At 47.1% G+C, this 24,247-nt stretch overlaps 1 protein-coding gene across 1 annotated transcript in view; it reads left to right on the forward strand.

Moving 5' to 3' along the window:
- Positions 1-24,247, forward strand: part of LOC131259466 (1-phosphatidylinositol 4,5-bisphosphate phosphodiesterase) — a 41,247-nt gene that overhangs the window by 13,663 nt on the left and 3,337 nt on the right. The window contains exons 3-12 of the mRNA XM_058260965.1: positions 10,201-10,523; positions 10,712-10,771; positions 12,938-13,075; positions 15,119-15,198; positions 19,799-19,875; positions 19,947-20,106; positions 20,185-20,351; positions 20,432-22,701; positions 22,785-22,874; positions 23,739-24,139. Coding sequence (XP_058116948.1) covers positions 10,353-10,523; positions 10,712-10,771; positions 12,938-13,075; positions 15,119-15,198; positions 19,799-19,875; positions 19,947-20,106; positions 20,185-20,351; positions 20,432-22,701; positions 22,785-22,874; positions 23,739-24,029 — 3,504 coding nt within the window. The 5' untranslated portion in view covers positions 10,201-10,352 and the 3' untranslated portion in view covers positions 24,030-24,139. The remainder of the gene's footprint in view (positions 1-10,200; positions 10,524-10,711; positions 10,772-12,937; positions 13,076-15,118; positions 15,199-19,798; positions 19,876-19,946; positions 20,107-20,184; positions 20,352-20,431; positions 22,702-22,784; positions 22,875-23,738; positions 24,140-24,247) is intronic.

Consider the following 24,247-nt stretch of genomic DNA (forward strand, 5'->3'; position numbering starts at 1 on the left):
CTCAATCAAAAAGGTCTTTCAATTGAAGCACTGTATGTATTATTGTAAACCTACACGGCATGGAAACCCAGGAAGTAAAACGGAGTATAAAACGATTGATGGCCATTGATTTGATGATCAAACACATGAACTTTGTTAAAGTTTGAAGAACTCCTTCATATCAACCACTGCAAATTCAGACGAGAAGAATGTACACAAACAACGATTGTTTTGTGTCCGTCAAGTCTTAAGTAGGTATTATAATCGTAAAGCTGGCTGTAGACGTCACATATTAATCTGTGCAGATCTTTGACGTCTACAGATTTCCTTTGTTCTCTCGTACCCATCGTCTGTCAAACATCCCTCCAGATATCTCGAATATCTCGAGGGATGTTGGAAATAGCTAAGGAAAGGCTGTAGACGTCAAACATCTGTGCAGATTAATATGTAACGTCTACGGCTTGCTTAAGAACGTTAGACCGTCCCGTTTGGTGATGAAAACCGAGGCCGGCCTGTACTTCCTTATTCATACTGGAAATGTTTTTTTTGTGAAATAAACAATTTAAAAAAATTAAAATATCACAATTCAGCTGCTTAAGTTAAGTTGAATATGTTACCTCCACGACACGAATTCTATAAACTGTTTCCCTCATGGGAAACAAGTTTGAAAACTCCACCCCCCCCCCCCCCCCCCCCCCCCCCCCCCCAGATACTATTTATTATCAGCAGCAATTCTGGTTTTTTGCACCACATTCCCGCTGTCATGATAAAACATTCAAGTATCTAAATCTAGGGGCAATTCAAAAGAGCAAGCGGCAAAAAATCGGTGCAAAAGTGCCAAAAACATGCCGATGCCTTCCCAATCCAAAACCGCATCTCGCACATCGTTAGAAAAAGAGAGCGAGAGGGAGTGAGTGTGTGTGTGCCGATAATCGGTGAATCGGGAAAAGCGGGTTACATCGGGCGGGGGGTTGGTGGAGGTGGTTGATCAAAAATATGATTTCCTGACGCTCCCACGATCCCCCAGCATTCCATCCCGGCAGCCATTGGCAATGATCATGACTTTCCGCCAGCACCACTGATGCATGCGGGTGGAAAGGCCGACGGGGAAAAGCTGGCCGAAACGACGATGGATGCGGGACAGGAAAATAAACAAACGGTAATCGTGTGCCCGTGGCTCGCGGGGACACGAAATGAAAATTCGGCCGAATTTCCTCCCAACCCAAATGTGTACAGTGTTGGACCAAGGTTTGGTTCACCGTTCTGCTTTCCAGGTTTTCTTTTCGACACAATTATTGATCTCTTACTCAAATGAGTTGACAATCGGTATTTTTTAAACATAGTGCGCGTTCCTCAATTGAATTCCACTTTGTGAGATTGAATAATTCAACTTGCCAATCCTGATACCTTCACTGTAATTACTTTTCGGGGAGGAAATCCTTCGAACAGACAAACCACAGGACCCATGCATACTGTTGCATATGTCGGCCGGGAGTAGATCACACACTGACGATGATTATTTTCATGATAACAAGGGTAGGGGCAGGTGAAAGGGACTGTGTGTGTGTGTGTGTGCCCGCGTTTCAACCGGGGGGTGGTGGTGAAGCTGTAGATGGCGGTAATGGTGTAGCATAAATAAATCATTTCACCGAAGCAAATTCCTCTGTCATTCGCACTGGGGCACGATCGTCGGGAAGAAGAAGAAGAAATGGGGGAAAATTCTGGGCTGTCGAGGAAAACGTGAAATCCCAGTTCAGATGGAAACATCGTTCGCTCATCGTTTTGCCGGTGCAGTTGTTTTCTCTGTCCGACGCCAAACGAGAAAGATCGCACATCCGTAAGGGAGTGTGTGTGTTCCAGTGGAGTGTGGATTCTGCTTCCTTGTTCCTAAATTACGAGTTTTAAAGGAATTACATATTTCAAACTGTAATGGACACAGCGCCAACAAACAAATCCGTGTCTGCAATTTCGCATAATTTTTAAAGACGAATACTACTATTTCTTCAATGACACAACCGAAAACTCATATCTTATTACTTATCACTTTCATTAAGTCACTTTGCCAATTTTTGCCATCAACTATCAATGGCCCAGACTCTATTGGAATTCATCAGGGAAATCAAAACAGATGGTAAATCAATGTTTGCAAAAGTTGAAAACTTGTCCCAGCTCTTATCAGCTTGCATAACCGTTACGACGAGCGTCCAAAAACCCGCGAGAACCGGTGCGAACGATCGATCAATCGTTGGCCATTTTTAGATTTTCCATGGGCTGCGACCGAAAAGAAAACGCTGCATTTACTTCATGGCAGTTGATGGTGACGGCCCCGGGGGCGGGGGGAAAGAATAGCGCTTTCACCAAGCCTGAATGTCACCTACGGAACGATTCTACGGAACAGGCCAACGAAGCTGTCAAAGCTGTGGTGACATTTTTCTGCGAGCCCCCTCTAGCGGCGCAATAGAAAAACACAATTTCACCCCAAAAGGAAAACTTCATAAATACAAAACCAAGCCCCCAGGCCACCCAAGGGAGGGGGGAGTGGCAGTCTTGACAAAAATCGATATAGAAAAGCAGAAAGCAAACAAACGGAAGGCAGCAGCACAAGGAGAACACCACATGGTGCTGGGATTCTACTCCCAGTAAATGGATTTGCCAGGAGGAAGCCTTTGGTGAATGTCTTCCTATGGACTCCACCAAGCCCTACATACGCCACTCTAAATCGATAGCAATGTTTGTTTGTTGCCTGCGGAAAGTGATTACAAGTACCAGAAGAACAAGAGGCGAAAAAAAAAGGAACAGCTCTAGTCCTCTCGATCCCGAGACCCAGTCAACCCAGTTCTACCGACCAAACCGGTAGGTTTAAAATATGTAACATGCACGAAAATGATTTCACCGTGTATAAACCCGCAAGGGATCTGGGAAGCTTCTTTTCTTTTTCCTGTCTTTGAACTGAAGAGAACGAAACGGTTCGACCACAAATATGGTGTGGAAAAGGTGTTGGAACTCAAGCGGACACATTGGAGAAACCGTGTTTGACATCTCTTAAATAGCAAATGTTTTATGAAATATATATTGCCTGGCTCTGAAGTTCCACTTTCTATTCCACAAACCAGAATTCTTTGGTGGTGTTTTTACTCAACTTTAAATCCTCTTTTGTAGAATGTCACCGTTTTGGAGCCTTCAATGTGTGTTCTGTAAAATATAGACACATTCTAGGACATCCTACTAACCAACCCAACTGCCTACTGAAGCAATGTCTACGGATGTCCAACAGCACCAGGTGTTCAGCCTTGGTACGCTGAATGGCTTCCCTAATCCGAACGCTACACGTCCCAGGCACCGTCGTATGAAACCTCCCAACCTTTAATCCTGTTTCGCCTTCTAGTTCTTGCCCATTGTTCCTTTTCGGGAAAACTGCCGCACATTATGGGGAATAGTTTTTCACGTGCAGAAATCCCACCACATCATCCCCCAGCTTGAATGTCAACTCCGCTGTAATGGCTCCGAGTGTGCAATCAAATTTGAAGGTTCCCATCGGACGCATTTATTCTTCCACACACTTTAGACCGATGGGTTTTCGCCCCCCCCTGCGGGACGAAGGTTCCCGTTTTCCCCATGGGGCCATTGGACCCGGGTCGGGCGGGGGCGAAAGGGCGGGAGGCGATGGGAGAAGCCCACCAAAGGAAAACGGGCTCCAGCGCCTGTCGCACAAAACCATTGTCGGCCAGCCGAGCCGCTCGCAGACGGTCCGCGGCCATCGAGCAAAAACCGTGTCCGGAACATAGTAGAACTTCAGTGCCGGTGGAAAATCGAGTGGGTGGGTGTATGTGTGAGTGTTTGTGTGCGACAGTTCGAGGCCCCTGTCTAGAAGTGGCTCTAAAAATCTTCCTGAATCACAACACCGGGAAGAGCCGTCGTGTTGTGTCTTAATCTCCGAGTGTCTCCATTGTTTCGCGAGGCAAGTGCAAGAGAAGGAGAAGGGTGGGGGAGGGCGTGTAGTGTGTCGGAGGTTTTATGCAGTGGTTTCTGGTGTACGTCGCCATCGCGCTTTTGCTCGCTTTTCTCTACCGCTGGTGGGTCGGAAAACCGGTCCTGCCCATTCACAGGTACTTGCCCGTAGAAGGTGGCCGCGTCTTTTAAATTGTGTTTGTCACAAAGAGCACAAAACCGCACTTGTGAGCTGCTATTGTTTCCGTGTTTGTTGCGGTGTCTTTTGTCACAAAACTATTGCCACAGAACTGGTGGCAAAAAGGCCCGCCACCGCCCGAGACGGTGAAAGGTTTCAAAGGAACACTTAGGATACGCTTTTTAAACAGCACGTTGTTCAATTGTTTTTAAATCTGTGATCTTTTCTAAAAAAAATGTAGAATTCTACATCACAGTTTATTAAATATTAAAGATGTTTTTTCTAATCAATATTGTCTTGTTGGTCAACTAATATATCGTACTTTCACTAAACTTGCTTATATTTTCCTTTAACACGTTGACTGCTAAGCGTTTTTGGCACACTTTTTTTTCATAAAACCGACGGTTTTCGAAAGCTAAACAAAGAATCTTCCTTCCCAAAGCTTCCCAAAGAATAAGTTTTGAACATTACTATAATCGTTGCGTTGCATTCTCATGTATTTATGGGACGAAACCTTTTTAGAACTAATGACAGCTCACTATCAAAAATGATAGCCATGGCAGTCAACGTGTTAATTGGGCTCTGTCCATCAGCCAACCAATATTTGTCTCTAAGGCACGAATTTTCGGTCTCTAACATTAAAAATTTGTCCCTTTTTAAAAAAAAACGTTATTACGCAGGGTTAAATACATTCGGCATAATCAAAAAACGATCGATTATACGATCGAAATAAATAATAATAAACGAATCAAGCGAATTTTGGCAATTTTGGCTAAACGGAATTGGTAGAAAAGAGTACACAAAAATAGATAAAACGTTAAGCATGAGGCATAATTTTATTAGTTATTATTAAAGTTTTCCATTTTCTTGTTTTAGGCAAGCGACAAAAATGTTCGAAGAAAAATGGTTCTTAGAGACAAAAAGCAATGTAACTGTAACTTCATCTTCAAAAATCATTAAACCATAGCGGTGTTCATTGAACAGCACTTGTATGGTCCGGACCGGATCGATACAAATCTATTTGCTCTTTGGTAACTTTTATTCCTTTCCCCCCGCACCCGTGCACCTCGTGGGATTGTGTGAATTCAAACACATTTGCTTATGAAAACATAGTCCCGTCTCGGGGGACCTATCAATATTAATATTGCTCCTCCGGAGTGGCGTTCGAGGGATATTGTATCACGCATGCAAAACTTCTTCCCCGCCTTGCTTCGGTTAGGTAACCACGGTTCGATTTTGTCTCTTATTGGAGCCAAATGAATAAAATATACTAAATCGTTGATATGGAGCAGTGGAGCGGTTGTAAACTTTAGCGACATACAATTGTTTTTGATGCGATGTAAAACATCAAACCCATGGAATGAAACTCGGTCGACACAGAGTGGTCGAAAGCTGCTGGGGGGAGGGGCATCAGGAAAAGTGTTTTCCATCATGTTGGAATGCCAGGGGGTGGGGGTGTCGATGGAAACATCAGAATATTTGTTCGCGCAAACGAGGCCTCACTTCATGTCCAGTTAGATTCTATTTTCAGCTTTGCTGAAGTAGTTCACCATGGCTGACCCGTCAAGTCAAAATGGGGGTTTTTGGGGAGTTCGCGGGTGGGGCGAAAGATTAGTAGGGATGATAAAAATCTCCCCCTACTTGCCTCCGTTCCACTCCGCGAAGGAACGAACTTCAACGATCGAGTTGCGGATTGCGAGTTAAGCGATTGCGGCTGTGATGTATACTATATGGCTGGGAGCGAGGTTTTCCTCGATATTCAGCCTTCCTTGGGGCGATTTTACGGCTTTCTCGATCCGAATCGACTGACCCCGATGGAACTATGGCATGCAAAGAGTCCTGGAGCCACTAAAGGAGAGTGTGGAACGGGGAACGGCCTCTTGTGCGTTCAATCGAAAAGAGGGACGCGCGATGTAAAGTGCAGAAGCAAGCGTGGAAGCGGTCTGGTGTGCTCAACTTTGATCTACTTTAAATTTCTTCTTTATTCAACCAGTCGCTTGTTAGGCCACATCTTCAATGCACAAATGGCGAATCACTCAACGGGGTGAACAAGTATCTCCCCGAGGAGGAAAAAGGGAAATAGGAATGAGAAGATATCTGTTCCACCCGGTTCCAGAACAGATTTACTTCCAACTTGGCTTCACTTATCTTTGAACACACTGTTCTCCTCCTAAGAAATCTACGGAACTCTTGTACGAGCAGTTTATAATTTTACTTTTCATCTTGTTTGTTCATCATCCCTTCTTTTGCGTTCGATTTTCCAGTTGCATCGTATCTTCTTGAGGGCACGCGCTTTTCCTTTCATCTTTCACATTTTGTCCTTCTCCGTGTAAAGATCGGAAACAGAAGGTTAGGAGCGTCACTTGCCTTCTGTCCATCAACCAACACACCCCTGGTCATTGCTGTCGATTGGAATGTTCCATCGTGTTCGTTTAAGGAAATCCAACCGATTCCATTTTGCATTGCCATTTAACACCACTTCTCTGTTGGCTCCGAGACATTCCACCGGTTCGGTCACGCTTCCATCGCTTTGCGAGGCAAGGAAATCCTAAATTTATATCCAAAACAGTACGAAGATTTGCAAATTTATGCCACACCTCTTCCTTTCTGCCACCCGCTGCGGGTCGACATTGGAGGCGGAAATAAGAAATTTGGACACATCCTTCTTCCATTCTTCCAGCGGCAATGATGTTCGCACACACACACACTCTTTTGCTGGATGGTGTCCGCCCCCACGCCGAATAATAAGTGTTAATAAGAGGCGGCTATTTATAGCCCAAAAACGGCCTCGCCGTACCTTCGGTGCGATCCCGCGCTTTTCCACCAGCCGCGCGGGGCGGTGGAAATGTGTCCCCATGAAATTACCTTTTCCCACCTCCGAACCTACCCTTCGCCAAGTCTGCACAGGGTCACAGGACGTTTGTGTTTGAAGTGAACGTCCAGGATACGTGGTGTCCCCAAAAGGACACACTACGGATTGTGAATAATTGATGACATCCATCCTGTGCTGGCTGGGCCACCTCCCCGCTTTTGTCGGCCGGAAATGGGTCGCCACTCGTTCGCCACACAGACGAAGAAGCGGGTGGATGGGGAGGGTAGTTTCGGTAGGATTACAGTTTTAGTTTTCCCTTGCCGCCTCTCTCTCTCTCTCTCCCCTCATCATCCCGAGCGCTCGGAAGCTGGGCAAACCAGGGCCGCACTGACCTTGGAGTGGGATTGAACCAGTGTTTTTCCAGTCGATTGAGCCCTCACACCACACTGGCATAGTGTTTGTTGCTGCTGCACACAAACATACAGGCTCTGGCGAGCTCATGGAACGTTATAGTTTTTACTTTGATCCGGGTGTAAAACCCTTCAAAGTAACCACGAAACGAATGTTAAACGAGTGCAGTACGAGGGTGAGGATTTTCCGAGTAAGGTAACTATACAATGGACGTCCTTTGTACGTTCGGTTGAGGGATTTCTGATTTTGAACAGACACTTTCCCCTTCAGTAAACTCAATGTTGTTTTTTTTTTTATAAACCGGTACACCGATGCTTCTCTTTTAATTGATTTAGTTTTGCTTTTTACAACAATAAAAGACTGGATACAGGACATGATTTTCTCCTGAACACAACATTTCGGGCAACACTTTCATCGATTAATTACTTTCAATCTGTTTAATTGCACAGGCCTACAAGTTTCCTAACGCTTTATGCACGGCATGTACTAAAATATATCAAAAGGTAATATGATAAACCAGAAAACGTTTTTTAAAAACTCAATCTTCTAAGATTTCTTTCCTCGAGAAGTGCAAACAAATGCTTTTGCATGTATTTTTGTGAACAGCACAAAAGAAAAAAAATTACCAGAGCAACACCAAAATCAACCATCCCGCTCAAAGCCAATGGAAAAGAGGTCGAAGTATGCCATGTAACGAGAGAAAAACCGTGGGAAAATTTTTGACAGTTGTTTGAAATTTTGTTTACCTCTTACGAGCAGCCAGGAAAGTGAGGTAAAACTGCAAATTTGGTATGTTTCATCAACAGAGGGGCAATTGAGGCGTTCGGAATATGTTTTGGAGCGGCCTGCACGTGAGGAAGACCACCACACTTAATTCGCTAATCATGGCAACCAACAGGATCCATATCCCGTGATTTCACACAGAAGAACAGTTTCTATCCGCGAAACCATGGGTACTCTGATCCAAAATTTCCAATTACCTATTTCGTTAAAGAGTTTTTAGCGAAGAACTCCCACATACTGCACGTATGTTTGTAAACACTTTTTCAACCAACTGTCACAAAAATGGCGGAGTAGAAAAAAACTTTAACCCGACCTCTCGTTTTACTGCTCATTATTTGGAACCATAAGTTTATCTAAACAGATCAAACGTTTGTAGAAAAAAGAAAATGGAGAAATTGTAAGTAATTGGCCTTTTGTGTAGTGTATTTGTTCATGAACTCGATCAAAACATAACAAGCAAATTGTTAGTTAATAAATCTAAATTTTGAATTAATGGGACATATAAATTGCTTTTTAAATATTCCCGCATAGCTTGTTACAGCTAGAAGCTCGGATGAAGGATGAAAAATAGTGACAGTTTTGTTTTTTTGTTAATCACCGTACGATTCCGAGTGAAAAAGTCAATCAATTCACAGCCCTTTGTGGGAGCAACGTTGTTTTTTTTTTCTTCGTTTTGTTCTACTGAGATCACCGTAGCATTTTCCTCGCCCGTGTGTCGTTTGCAGCACTCGGATGTAATTGGAACGAAGTGAACATGATGGATAAACTGTTAATTGAAAGCAACAAACCGGCTACCGCCACCAAAGGGTGTGTGCGCGCGTGTTCCGGTCGGCCAGAACCCCCCGAACCCCACCCTCCTCTGCTTCGGTCGATGGACATGTCAGCCGTAACAAGATTACCTTTCTTTCCACACTCGCACACACGCCAGCCCTTTCCCCCCTCAGAGTCGCGGGGGATAATTTGCTTTGATTACTTACAATCGCACGCCTACATGGTGCGTGTGTGTGTGTCTGTGTCCAAAGCGAAACCATTCAACGCACTTAAGGCATCACTCGACGACGGCGACTCTAACGTCATAACGGGGTGACCATCTGGTTTGGAAGGACACCGAAACGGCTGGGCCGGTTCGTCTTCGCTTCGCCATTTTGCAGAGCGCTACAGAATGAAGATGCAAACCACTCTTACTTAACCGAAGTCTCTAAGCAATTTATCGGTCATCTCATTAGCTGGTGAAGTTGTATTTATCTCTTGCTTTGCTGCCACGGCCAAAAGTCAGACACTTTGGTGTCATTCCAGTCAAGCGCGCCCGTTAAGGGAACCGAACCCGATGGCACCTTGGCAAAAAACAAAAAAAAACCAAACCCGGTCTCTGCATCCGAGGCGCGCGATGCACGAGACTCACGATCGGTAATGCTCCCAAGTGGGGTGGGAAAAGCTGTGAGAGGTGGTGGTGGTGGTGCATGTGCATGTCACCACTAATCGAATGGCATGTGCCGCGAATGGCACGACGGCTGTCGTAGTAACACTTAATTTAATAAATGTTGTTTGATTTATTTAATTACTGCCATCGTGCTGAAGGCAAGGACGGGGCGGGTGGAGGAGAATGGTAGGGGATGGTGGGGCAGGGAGGAGGGAAACTCAAGGGCGGCACCACCACGGCGGGTGGCATATACGTACGTACCACCCCATGATGGGGGGGGACGCATAAAGTCGCGTGTTCGCTCGCTCGTCGAGCAGGTTGTTACATGCCTTTTTTTCGTTTCGTTCGTTTTGCCTCTCCACTCCACCATCACTCTTTCGTTACATCTACAAAGCATCACGTTTTTCCAACTCTCGGATGCGACGGGGACAATTGTGGAACTATTTTCATCAACCGCGCGAGCTCGAAGGATAGTGGCGAAATTAAATTATACTTCTGCTGTTTACTCCTTTCGTTGCTTTCTTCGGGCAGAAAATTGTCCTCCCATTCTCTTCCATTAGTCTGTTGTTTTCCCGGTTTTCACTCTCACTCAAGATTTCCCCCGCCACTTCCGGGTAATGCTTTCTCTAAATGCTTACTTTCTTCTTCCTTCCACTTGCACGCTTGCAGATAAACAAACGTAACGTGAGCAGCGCCATCGGAGCTCCTCCCGCGAGCGGCCACGCAAGGAAAGTGTTTCCCGTCCTCTCTCGCCTGTGCGGGCTGTGTAGGAGTGTGTGCATTTCCGTTCTGAACCCAACCGCCCGCCCGCCCGCCGCACGATGACGAAGAAGTTCGAGTTCAACTGGCAAATTTCGGTGCCGGAGCCGCTGCTGACAGGATGCGTGTTCGACCGGTGGACGGAGGAGAAGGACAACAACGAGCTCGAGCCGAACTGCACGTTCAAGGTGGACGAGTACGGGTTCTTCATCTACTGGAAAAGCGAGGGCCGGGTAAGTTCCAGGTTCCCCTTTTCCTGCCATTTGCCATTTTCACTTCGCTTTTCCTTTTTCGCCAGTTTTCGCCACGAGCTCCACGTGCCCACGTGCCCTGGTGCACGTGGCCCCGGGCCGTCAAGTTTCTCGTTCTTCAACTCAACTTCCTCTCTTTTTCTTTTTCTTTTCCCATCACGCCCCCGCAGGAAGGTGACGTTATTGAATTATGCCAAGTCAGCGATATCAGAGCGGGCGGAATGCCAAAGGTGAGTGTTCTGTCGTCGACGTCTTATTGACGTGGGATGCTTCTGGGCCGAAGTGTGAGGCGGAGGGAAGAAATTAACTGACCTATACACTGCATCCTTTTTGGAGCGCCAGAGCGTAGGATGAGGAAATCCGGTAGAATGGTGGTTAAAAATATTCACAACGCTCCGATTGAACGTCCTGCTTCGCTTAGTTGTTGTTGTCCGCCAATGTTTGCATCTCGCGCCAAAGTAATCCTATAAACTGTAACATAATTGTATTATATATCCCGTTGCTCTTCAACCCGGGCCCCGAACGCTTTCCCGCGCCAAACAATATGAATTTTAATTGACGTTGAGTAAAATCAACTCATTACCGCGCCCGGGCCTCGTCGTACATATTTTAATTTAGTTCCACGGCGCGCGCCATTAAGCGGCCCGCTCTCCAGATCGGATTAAGCACGTCAAACACGTGCCTCGGTCCATTTGCCGCGTGTCGGGGACTGGCCGCGGCCTGCTTCGGTTAAATTTTCCTGCAATGAAACCACTTGACATGAATGGAGAGGAAGTATTAATTGCAACCGCTTTTCGAAGCGAACTCTCTTTGCAGCGGGCTAAAAGCCGTTCGTCAATTCGAATCCACAATCGATGCGATGACGGTGGTCTGGGTTCGATTTGCGAACGATCTGTGTCTGTTTTCCCGCTGGTTCTTTTTTTTTGTATTGTCGATATTTATTTTTAAATGCACCCTAAACGGTAGCAATACGAAGATTGATGTTCCATCCCTCGGATGGATGAAAACATAAAGCAAAACAGTTCGATGAGAAAGCAAAATGGCTAGAACGGTAAACAGTCATGTTCGTCACTTCATCTGATGCAAATGTATGTATCTCTTTTTTTTGCCAGCGATGGACCAAATCACATGAATTAAATTGCATCGTCGTTAAAGAGGATTGGAAGCCGAGAATATCTGCCAGTTTAAAATTATTTGTAGAACGATTACGAATAGTGTTCGATCAGAATGATTACATTGTTATATTTATTTGGGCAGTTTTTAACCAATTTAACATGAAAACATAACACAAAAGGCAATTAATGAAGTCAAATTATTGTAAACAATCCTTCCATCTTCAAACCCGTTCAACGAATTCAGAAAGTAAATGAACAAAGAGGCAATCTAACATGTACTTTATTTTACTAAATTCGATATTCCTTTCGTTGCATACCATGTTTTACTGTTTGCCTAGCAACTTGGAAATCGTTTTGAATCGAAATATAATTTAAATTTACATTGATTTAACCAGTTCTTAGACGATTTCATATTTCAACATAGCACATAAGGCAATTTAGTTAGTTTAACTGTGGAAATGAATCCTTCCTGCTTTAACTAACAACTCAAGCATATCCGATCGAGCGTAAGTCATCGTCACCAAATTGCAGAAAGCTACTGTAAATAAACAACTGCGGCTCTAGGACGGATTTTCCCCCGGCGGGTAACCTAACTCTCCTTTTCTTTCCTTTTTTAATTCGTGTGGAGCCACCTCTACCGGAGCTTTTGTACGGTGCCGCTACTCGAGATGTGCTTTTCTGCAGCTTCTACCATTTATGTGCACCTTCGCGCACCTCTTTGATGTAACCGAGGGGTGTTTTTTCCGGCTCCACCCCCGGGGCCCACACACGGGGCGGAGAAGTAAACCCTCGAAACAACACGGAAGTGCCATCCAAAACGCTTTACATGTCGTTTGAAGCGTGCTGAAACTGTACTTCAGTGAAACTACAACGCTACCGAAGTGCTACTTGCTTTCACCTTTCATATGTTTTCAGTGGATGCTTTCTTTCTGTATGCTGAATGAGATGAATTTAAATGATGTCTCTTCAAGCAAGTTCTAAAGAATGTGTAATTTTGATGGTAGTATAAATTTTCAGTGATATAAAACAATTACGCCCTTTGGTATCACGAAATTGAGTAATCTTGTGTACTCATTTCAAAGCGTTTATTTTAAATACAACAGCTCACAGTTGTTGATTGAAAACGTACGTCATAAGAAACACCCCCCCACGATGTGAGCAACATGTTGTCCAGAGAGTGTCCCGAGCTGTCTGCTACCGGGTGTCCGAAACGGACCGTTCCTTCAGTGCCAAACATTCTAATAGCTTTCCGTTTCTTCACCTCCTCCACCATTCCAACAGGACATGAAGCTGTACAATCAACTGTGCAACAAGCATGGTGAAAATGTGGAGGAAAAATCACTCACCATCTGCTCGGGCACGGACTACATCAACATCAACTACCAGCATGTCGTCTGTCCGGATGCGGCCACGGCGAAGGTAAGTCGACCCTAACCGAACCGAACCGGACCATCCGGGTTTCCTTTTTCAGCTGCACCAAAGCAAGGGAAACCCTCCCCACGTGGAATTGGAAGAGGAAACTGCGGGATTTTCTGGATGGTGCTGCATTTAGGCCTAGACGCTAGACGAAACCTACAATCACCCGCTGCGACGAATTGTGGAGGTTAGGATCGTCCGATTTGACAGCAAGCCAACAGGAGGAGCCAACCTGTTGCCGGACACTTGTTGCAAACGGGACCACGGACCCCGGGAGCAAGCTCTGTGCAATTATCGGCTCGTCTTACGATGAGAAACCGGGGGTGGAAATCGATCGAGCCCCATAATTGAGTGGCGCAACAACACATACGAGGCGCCAACCGGCGCGTCACCTGATTGAATGTTGTGCGCCATCATTAAACGCAATTTGCGACACCGAAAGAGAGGACCCGGCGTGCCCAAGAGTCGGGAATTAAGTTCACTTCACTTTCCAGTTTCGCTCATTAGTGAACAACAACCTCAACGGGAGGGGCAGGACCGATGGTGGACGAAGGAAGCGAACTATAACACGTTGTACCTCCCGTGATGGGGATAACAATTCCCTGGACTTGGAACCAACCTTCGTGGACCCAACGGAAGGAAAGCGTGCACTGGCCACTACCCATGTGCAGAGCAAACATCGGGGGTTAAATACTCCGACAATATTACCTTTCCCGCCGCCCGAAGGCAAACAGCTAGGAACTTCATACCAAACTCGGAACTCCAAGACATACGGCTACGGTAACGAAACTCTGCCCCGAACACTCGGAAGGGAAAGTAAGCGAAGGAAAACCCTGTGGCCCCTTCCGGTTTTCCCGCTCAACACCAACGACGGGGGGAGGGGGGCTACCGTCCTGCGTGTTGGCGGAGGATGCCTTCCGAGTGATAACATTGTTATATATTATATTGCGCCCCATCGCCACCATCGCCCGTTTGTTGCCGCCATCATCATCATCATCATCAGCATCATCGTTCTGCCATCATACGTGCGGCGCTCGCTGTTATTAATACCCACTGGCAGATAATTTGCGCAGTCAACCGAACGCCCCCAAGCCTTCCGGTGGTCGACCCTAGGGCCAACTCGTTCCGCACCGATCGTCTCGACGACCGTAATCGGCCGGGCCCCTCCCTGTTGTTGTGACCTTTGGCTTCCAACCTAACCTCTGCTCTGGGGTCGGCTTTATCCAGCCCGCGGGCGATAATAACGACCGAAGGAAGGAAAGGTGCGAGGACGGGAGGGCGCAACCATTCATCCGGAATTCCGGATCAATCTTCGGTCCCGACATCGACTCCAGGAAACGATTGCGACGTAGACGTTGAAGGCGTTTTAGAAACCCACGGAACATGATGTCGCGATCCGTTCAACTGTCATCAACGGCTGCAGACAAGAATATTACAACGAATTTTGGGAGTGTTGGAAACTTCATAGTGTGCTCCAAAGTTTCCTCCAAACGCAATGAAAATACGATATTATTCCTCGGTCTTGGCAGGCGGGAAAACTTTTCCCGTTCGTCTTCCGTATGTGAGTTCACACCCCCGTCCCGAATGAATTGTTCGAGCGCAATGGTTGACAGGTGGATGAGCAAAAGCCTCCTGCGACAGCATATTTTCGGGAAGAATTTCAAACTCATTAAAGTTTCGTTGTCACACCACGCTCTATAGACGATTGTCAATGTTGGCGACAAAACGGGTTGGACAAACTATTTCCAACCAATTATTTGTTCTTAGTGCGGCCTAGTGGAAGTTGTGCGGCACGACGAGACCTGCTTTTCTATTTAATTAGCCCATGTAAAGCGTCGCCCTCGGGGGGAAGTTTTCCCATTACAAAACGAGCCGTGGCAGGCCGGGAAAATTTAAATTGAGTTTGCGTTCCTTGTCACAGTTCCCGAGCCCATGAGTCAGCCGCGTGGGTCAAACGTGGACCTGCTATTTCACGTCAATATGTTGGCTCCGTTTTGAAACCGTCCGCGACTTCCACTTATTCTTCAACTCTCTCCCGCTTCACAGATCTGGGTTGACGGTTTGCGGAAAATCACCCACAACGGCAAGGCCAACAATTTCTGCCCCATGACCGCCCTCAAGAAGCAGTAAGTTCCTGTGTCTTGATGACGTTATTCCTCTACTTTCTCTCTCTCCCACTCTTTTGCTCTGCATGTTTTCAATTTGTTTGTTATTTTCAATGGTGCATGGGATATGCTTTTGTGCATGCTTTTTTCATTCGGTTTTTCCTATCCAACGGTGCTTCGATTCCAACACACTAATGCCTTTTTTCTGTCACATCTAGTAAAACTATACTAATCCGGGTTGTAAACGCTCCAGCTCATTTCCGCGATTAACATACTTTTCCTTCGACTTTACACCCCACTTAATCCATTTGTTGCAGTTCCGCTCGGGGAACACATAAAAGGAAAAACACATTTAATCGTTAATTGCAACTGCAACTGGGATAAACGCAGTGGGTTTTAAAACACTTTTCAAGATTTATTGCGTCAATCATAGTTCGGAAAACTGAACCGCCCCGACGTTGGTGCGGCGCCGCATCTACTTTTTTGCTTATTACTTAAATCCGCCCGAGAAATAGTGCCGCACGGGGAAGAACACTTTACCCCGGTGGTAATTTTCCACTAGTTCGCCATAAACACGGACCACGGGAAGTATTTACGATCCCCATTTCCCACACTCCCGGGTTGTGGCGGGGAGGGACGGACCTTATGGAACTTAATTGAAACAATGGCTATGGCAATGGAGAGTTGCCGGGAGTGTTCAATAAATTATTCGATAATCCGTCCGTAGCAGTTCTTTTTCGCTTGTGTGTCATCTGTCACACAACACTCGCCGGTGCCGGTTTTTAATGGGAAAAATTCAACTACATCTGCCGCCACTCCCATCGTCGGCGACGTGCTGGGAAACTCTTGCAAGGCACGAAAAACAATGCCGTATACGGAGACCGTCCACTATCGGGTTGCCGGAAGGAGTGTGTTGTAAATTAAATTGTACGCAACCGTGCCGTCCAATACGCGCCATACTTTTTTAATGGCCCGTTTTCAAACGCTTGTTTTTGCGCGACGACTTCCAATACACAGCGGAGCAGGAAGCAGAACTATGCAAATGTTTGGTTTCTGATAATCGGCGGCAAACAATAGTAAAGCAATCGATCGGTGGATCACGATAAATCTACTATCTGCCGGCTCTATCTTGACGCAACCCTTGTGAATATAACAGTGACAACACAACACAATGTACACGAAAACGAAAAATAATCAAAACCTTTGCCTCCACGATGTTCATTTGAGCACATTCTCAGTAAAGGACTGTGCCCTATAAATCTTGGCTTATCTGTGCCCTATTGATCTTGGCATTCACCAAGGATTGCTTTGATTTTTTTTTTTTTGCAAAATAGCTCAGAAAAGTTCAAAAACATGTAAACACCTCGGTTGCACTTTATAAATACCTTCTATTTCGAACAACTCAGAAAGACCTCAATTAATTATAGCATATCTTGCATGTTGTTGAACCATGAGGAAAAATAACCACCCAGCAAACGCAGTCGTAATTAAGTTTGCGACATAATTTCCTTTTCAACTGCAAAAGGATACTTCTAGCCAGCGTAAGGTCATCGTCTGGTTGAATTTACCATCCTCCTCCCCCGGTAGGAAAGGAAGGATGCGTCAGTTGCCTGATGCTGGTCTCGGTGTCGTTCACTCCTTCGTTTCGCCTTCCCGGGGAAGTTATTTTGGCAGCACAGCACCCCCCGGAGAACGTCGCTCCAGCCCGTCGTCGTCGTCCCGTAATTCACTTCATTTCCCACAGGCCTTGACCTAAATGTGGCGTGCGAGCGGAAGATAAGGCCACCCGAATCGCACGCCGACGAAGGCGGCAGTAAATGAACCCGAACCCGGGGGTTCATGTTGTAATTGCACAATTTCTCGGAAAGTCGGAAAATAACACACTCTCCGTGCCGCCATTGCACCGAGAAACAGGGGACTTCGGCCGATGTTCTGTGACGTATGGACTTTTGGTTCGAGCAAATGTACACAACCTTATTTTAATTTAGTTCGATTTCGTGTATCTTTTCATGGTTCATATAGTTTCCTCTATTTCCATTGTTTATTTTTATGCTTCTGTTACCCTCGGTTGTAGCTTTGGCAACAAGGACTTCGTGACATCACACACAACAGTAAAATGAACAATGTTTGCCCAAGGACGAACTTGATGAAGCAGTAAGTTCCAATGACCGGAAAGTACATGAGACATATTTATCTGATGTTTACTTAAATCCCCGTTGAGTAGTAGACACTAGTTTATTCGTTCGACGTTATGTTTAGAACTTTGTTACCGAGGTATGCCAGAAAGTAACTTTTTTGTAGATTTGACTTCGATAAACTCGTTTCGTACCTTTAAAAGACTCGCTTTTGTTCATTAGAATATCGCTCATCGCATCGTTCATCATCCCGTATCTTCCGTTGTCAGTTGTATTGCACAGCAAAAACAGGCTATACTAGTCCATTTAGGCACTGCTGGCACATATTTAGCTGAATCTCTCGAGTGGTACGGATGCATCGCAGAAGAAACCCCCATCGAAGCTCCATCCAGGGTTTGGAGGCAATCATGCATATTGCGTAAATTGACTTTCAAGTACGGGAGGGAATGGGAGTGGAACCCCATCGAAACCTCGAACTCGCAAAGCCACAAATATATCCATTTCATCTCGACCCGGGCCCGGATCGTGGCGGCATCCTGACCACAGCGCATCGCACGGACGGACGGACGGACGGACGGAATCGGTGCGGATGGACTTAATTGAATTTGCACCTTCTTTCACGGACTGCACCGACCGTGTGGGGGCGCGAAGGGGGAGGGGAAGGCGGCCCGCTGGGTGGGAATCGAATTAAATTACTCGTCCCGGGGGACCAGCAGAACGCGAATGTGTGCCGCTGCACCACGTTTGATATGGCGCACTTAAGCAATTTAGACGCGTCTTGTTTGCGAGCAGCGTTACGTTAAATGCGCTTCCGATACCACCGTCCACCATGCGCCTCCATCGACGGCATGAGCCGGCGTTATGCACTTGACGTTGTTGCCGTTGCTTTCTCCAGAACAGCTCACCACGACAACCTTATCTTCTGCGATACTTTTATTTATTAATCATCGTTCTCGTGCTAGTGATTTACTGATGTAAATACGACTCAGAATCGTTCGGATTATCATTTATCTGGACACGCAAGAACTTGTTGAACATTCCCTGGGGCTAATATAACTATTATGCCCTGTTTGACTACTCAATTAAACCGCGCCCCGCTTACATCTCATGGTGCGAACACACGGTGGTTGTTTCTTGCAATATTTATGTATGATAATTTTTTGTTTGTTCTCACCTCCACACGTGGCACGAACCTGAGCCGAGCTGTGTGCACATATTGTGTCAGGTGTGAATTGATCGAAGGCAATCGAACGCGTGCTTAACGAACGGAGATTTCAATTGTCACTCGATTAAATCGTTTTCTTACGAACAGGCACGTTAACTCCAGTAGAATCAATTAGAAAGTGTGTAGTTTGTATAAGATCGTTGCAGCTTAGACATGGTGATCAATAAATAAGGAGGTTAATATTACATCTACTGGAGTAACCAAACACGTGACTGTAATGAAGAACCTAATCCCTGCATTGAAATATTCATCCACCGGATGGAACCAAAGGCATACAATAAAGATGAACCATAAATTATCTACTAATAAAACGAGAAAGCGAACCATACCATTACCCCGGCACAAACTGCTCCACAAGGTCAGAGCACCTCAAGTGGAGCACAAAAAGGCGTTTCACTCGGGCCGGGAAGCACGACCCGATTATCCCGAAACTACCCTTCTACACGATGCAAAGTGGCTGCAGCTGACTGACCGTCGGGCCGGAGTGGCCAAACACCGAGCACGCCCTAATTCAACCCATTGTGTTGTACAAGCGTTGATTGCAGGCGCAACATCGACGACAGTGTCGTAGGCTAAGGATGGGGTGAGGAGGGTGGTAGGAGGCTATCATAGCGATTGGGCGGCCAACATTGTGCCAACACCCGGCCCCCGGAGATGTGTATTATTATCGGCGGGTGTCGAGTGTTGCCGGCGGACATTGAACAAACATATCGCCCACCCGGGACGGTTCCAACACGAGATTGTCAACGTGTAACGTTACATAATATTTATTAGATTGATCCTTACGATTAAATTGATGCGTTTCATCATAAAAGTTGGTGTAAAAAATATAAGTTATTTATAAGTAGCAACCATGTTCCTGTTCCGAGATTTTCTGTACGCATTTTATTTATTGTTATACTTAGATTCTTTGATTTGAAATCAAGAAGTTATAATTTGCTATTCGCTCAATCTATGTTCTCGCTTTCATTGCCACTTTATTCTCAGTCTATTGATTATTCAGGCTTCAAAATTCCTGTAACATTTTGATTCCTCTTTTTAATTTTTTTATCCTGGTACTAACTACTTCTTATTTTCATGCATGATTATCATTTGATGCTTATGTTAGTGTTTGTTAACAGTAATAATTAATAGTTAGTAAGTTTTAAAGTTGTTTCTTGCTTGATTTCACCTTATTGAAACATCCTACTGTAAACAGGAAATATAAACTCGCTCACCTACATCTCTTTTCTTTTACAACACATTCACCTCGATCCTCCAGTTGGATGCGGCTCGGATTTCTAGTCGATCCGCGGGGAAAAGTTCCGGTCAAAGTGGTCGCCCGTACATTCGCTTCCGGTAAGCATCGTTGTTGAAATCGTCCACCTCAAGTGCAGTGCTCTCAAAACGATTCTCCGTATCTTCCGTAGGAAAAACGGAAAAGCTTATCTATCAGATCCTGGCCGACCTGGGGCTGCCGAGCGGTAAGAACGACTCGATCGAGAAGGCTGACTTTACGTTCGAAAAGTTCTACGAGCTGTACCACAAAATCTGTCCCCGCAACGACATCGAAGAGCTGTTCCGCTCGATGTGAGTAGAGCTAGGGAGTTTTGGCGTAAAGAACTGTGTATTTATCTACCCCTTTTCCCGACCCCCCGCCCGAAACAGAACGCAGGGAAAGGCGAATTCGATCAACCTGGACCAATTTATTAACTTCCTGAACGAGAAGCAGCGCGATCCGCGCCTGAACGAAATCCTCTACCCGCTGTACGACGAGAAGCGAGCACTGGAAATCATCAACATGTACGAGCAGAACGATGAGGCGCGTGAAGCAAGTATGTGCTGGGTCTTTTTTTCTGGAAGTGGCAGTGAACCCTCATGACTCATGTTTTTATCCTCCAAACCCTCAATATAGAAACACTCACCAAAGATGGACTCATTCGGTACCTGATGTCGGACGAGAATGCGCCGGTGTTTCTCGATCGGCTCGACATCTATATGGACATGGACCAGCCGCTGTCGCATTACTACATCAACTCGTCCCACAACACGTACCTGTCCGGGCGGCAGTTCGGTGGCAAGAGCTCGGTGGAGATGTACCGCCAGACGCTGCTGGCCGGATGTCGGTGCGTCGAGCTGGACTGCTGGGACGGCAAGGGTGAGGACGAGGAGCCGATCATCACGCACGGTATGGCGATGTGCACGGACATCCTGTTCAAGGACGTGATCTACGCGCTGCGCGACACGGCCTTCGTTACCTCGGACTACCCGGTGATCCTGTCGTTCGAGAACCACTGCTGCAAGTCGCAGCAGTACAAGCTGGCCAAGTACTGCGACGAGATTCTGGGCGATCTGCTGCTGAAGGAGCAGTTGCCGGACTACCCGCTCGAGCCGGGCGCACCGCTACCGCCGCCCTCGTTACTCAAGCGCAAGATTCTCATCAAGAACAAACGGCTGAAGACGGAGGTGGAGAAGAAGGAGCTGGAGCTGTTCCTGCAGGGCGAGTTCGTGATCGAGGACGAGGACAAGGAGGACGCCAGTGCGGTCGATGTGAAGAAGATCGAAGAGCTGGCGGCGGCGGGGGGCGCTCCGACGGCGGCCGCGGTGGCTCCGGTGGCGGCGGCAGCTGCCTCGCAGGACGGGGGCGATCCAGAGGCCCCACCAATCCAGTACACCGGCTCGACGACCAACGTGCACCCGTGGCTGTCGTCGATGGTGAACTACGCGCAGCCGGTCAAGTTCCAGTCGTTCGACTACGCGGAGAAGAAGAACGTGCACCACAACATGTCGTCGTTCGCCGAGACGACCGGCATGAACCTGCTGAAGTCGCAGGCGATCGAGTTCGTGAACTACAACAAGCGCCAGATGTCGCGCATCTACCCGAAGGGCACGCGGGCCGACTCGTCCAACTACATGCCGCAGGTGTTCTGGAACGCCGGCTGCCAGATGGTGTCGCTCAACTTCCAGACGTCCGATCTGCCGATGCAGCTGAACCAGGGCAAGTTCGAGTACAACGGGAACTGCGGGTATCTGCTGAAGCCGGACTTCATGCGACGCGCGGACCGTAGCTTCGATCCGTTCGCGGACGCACCGGTCGATGGGGTGATTGCGGCTTCCTGTGCCGTGCAGGTCATCGCCGGCCAGTTCTTGTCCGACAAGAAGGTGGGCACGTACGTCGAGGTGGACATGTACGGACTGCCGTCGGATACGGTGCGCAAGGAGTTCCGGACGCGTATGGTGCCGGCGAACGGTCTCAATCCGGTGTACAACGAGGAACCATTCCTGTTCCGTAAGGTGGTGCTGCCCGATCTGGCCGTGCTGCGATTCGGCGTGTACGACGAGAACGGTAAGCTGCTAGGACAGCGTATCCTGCCGCTGGATGGGTTGCAAGGCGGCTACCGGCACATTTCGCTGCGTACCGAGGCCAACTTCCCGATGTCGCTGCCGATGCTGTTCTGTAACATCGAGCTAAAGATCTACGTGCCGGACGGGTTCGAGGACTTTATGGACGCGCTATCCGATCCGCGAGCGTTCATGGGCGCAGCCAAGGAGCGCTCCGACAACATGAAGGCGATGGGCATCGAGGAGACGGGCAAGAAGGACAAGGACGATCAGGCGAAGCGCGACGAGCAGAAGGTAACGGAGCCGCCGCTCGTGTTCGATCCGATCACGGTCGACTCGCTGCGCCAGGAGAAGGGCTTCCAGAAGACGGCCAAGAAGCAGCAGAAGGAACTCGACGCGGTCAAGAAGAAGCACGCGAAGGAGCGGGCGGGCGTGCAGAAGCAACAGAACGCTGCGATCGAGCGGCTGATCAAAGGCAAGAGCAAGGAGGAGATCAAGGCGGATCCGGCCGTGCGCAAGCTGATCCAGGAGCAGAACGCCCAGTGGACGGAGATGGCCGAGCGGCACAAGAAGGAGGAATGGGACCTACTCAAGCAGCAGCTCGCCGACCAGCAGGACATCCTTCGCAAGCTGATGGAGACGACACAGGCCGCCCAAATGAAGCAGCTCGAGGCGAAGCACGAGCGCGAAATCAAAGAGCTAAACAGCCGCCAGGCGAAGATCTCGGTCGAGACTTCGAAGGAGGTGGCGAACGACAAAACACTCAAGACCAAGGGCGAGAAGGATCGACGGTTGCGCGAGAAAAAGCAAAACAATATCAAGCGGTTCATGGACGAGAAAAAGGTAACTTTGCACAGTACACACTACACGTCTGTGCTTTGAAAGACCCAACGGTGAATCTCACGGGCCATTTCTTCCTTTTCCAGACTGCCACCATCAAGCAGAACCGGGAGAAGGAAAAGCTAAAGGTCACCCACGACAAGCAGCTGGAGGAGCTGGCGAACGATGTGCAAAAGGTATCCCAGTCCCCCAACGGTCTGATGGGTGGTTTGGTGGTTGGTGGCGCTGGCCGGGAGATCGTGACGATCGAAACCGTTGTATAGCGCATCGTTCGTTCTGTTCAGTTCGTGTTGAAACAAATTCCTTCACCATCTTTTGCCGGCCAATCCACCCCCCCTCGGATCTTCGCTATGTAAATCGTGCTGTTGTATGCTCCTCGTGTTTCCACGTCCATCCTCTTTCATCTTCCTTTCAAAAAGCGCAATAATAACGTTTTCACCAAAATCAAAACCAACCGTGACCCGTGCCGCTCGCTGCCGTGGCGCGGAAAAGTGAATTTCTGTTCCGTGGTATAACGTTTCAGTGGTTACCAGATTCGTTTGCATTCGAGTCATCGAGTAGGCATTATAGACAGAGTGATAGTAGTTGCGTAGTAGGCTGCGCCTGTGTAGTGCATGTGTAGTTCGAATTTTCCAGGACCCAAATAGTGAGAGCAGATGTTTGCCCCATTAGCTTCCAATTCGAAACGTTCCCTCGTACGTTGTATTTATTCATAAGTTTGTTTGTTTTGTTTTGTGCTTTTCGGTTCCTCTTCTTTTTATGTTTTATTAGTTGTAATTTACTCATTTTAGTATTACTTTGCATTAGTCTAATTTTATTTCCCATATTTGTTGTTACTACTTTGCCTGTTTTGTGGCTTGTTGCCTTTTTCGTTTACATATATTTTTCTATGTGTTTGTGATTCCATTGATACAGTTTCAAAAAAACGAGCATCGTTAATTTTGTTTTTTTCTTTTGTACCATTTCAATCGATTTTTTTTTTGTCGAATGCGTTACCAAAAAAAACTCACGCACAAAACCGCACAAACTTTCCACATCAGCTGTCGGAAAACGGAAGTAGGCTTATAGGTAGTGATAGTAGCGCTAGTATTGATGCCGAGCAGCTGATGGCCAAGTCGTCGGCAAGCACGGCATCACTCACCGGCCCGAACGCCGTCGCGGGATCGAACAACAAGGCAGCCCCAGCCCCGGCACCACCCGTTGCTGCGTTCCGGAGCGTGTCAACCATTCCTCCGCCATCGGCGCAGCATCTGCTCCGACTGAACACCATCGAAGAGGCGAAACGAGAGAACGCCAAACAGAGGGCCGACTGTCCCTGCATTTGCTCCTGAGAACCCACCTTCGCATTGATGCCGCTCCAAAGGAAAATGCATAAAGCAGCGCGCCTTTAGTGGACGCTTTCTGATTCGTGCTGAATGCAAAAAAGTATTATTTAGTCAATGTAAGCTATATTTTTCTATTTTTATGTTGTACTTTTGTTGTTTCTACTCTCTACTAATCGCTTTCTTTCATTCTTGCTTCGACTCACTTTGTTGTTTTAATTTTTTAA

This window comes from Anopheles coustani, chromosome 3 (genome assembly GCF_943734705.1).
Source record: "Anopheles coustani chromosome 3, idAnoCousDA_361_x.2, whole genome shotgun sequence".
Lineage (NCBI taxonomy): Eukaryota > Metazoa > Arthropoda > Insecta > Diptera > Culicidae > Anopheles > Anopheles coustani.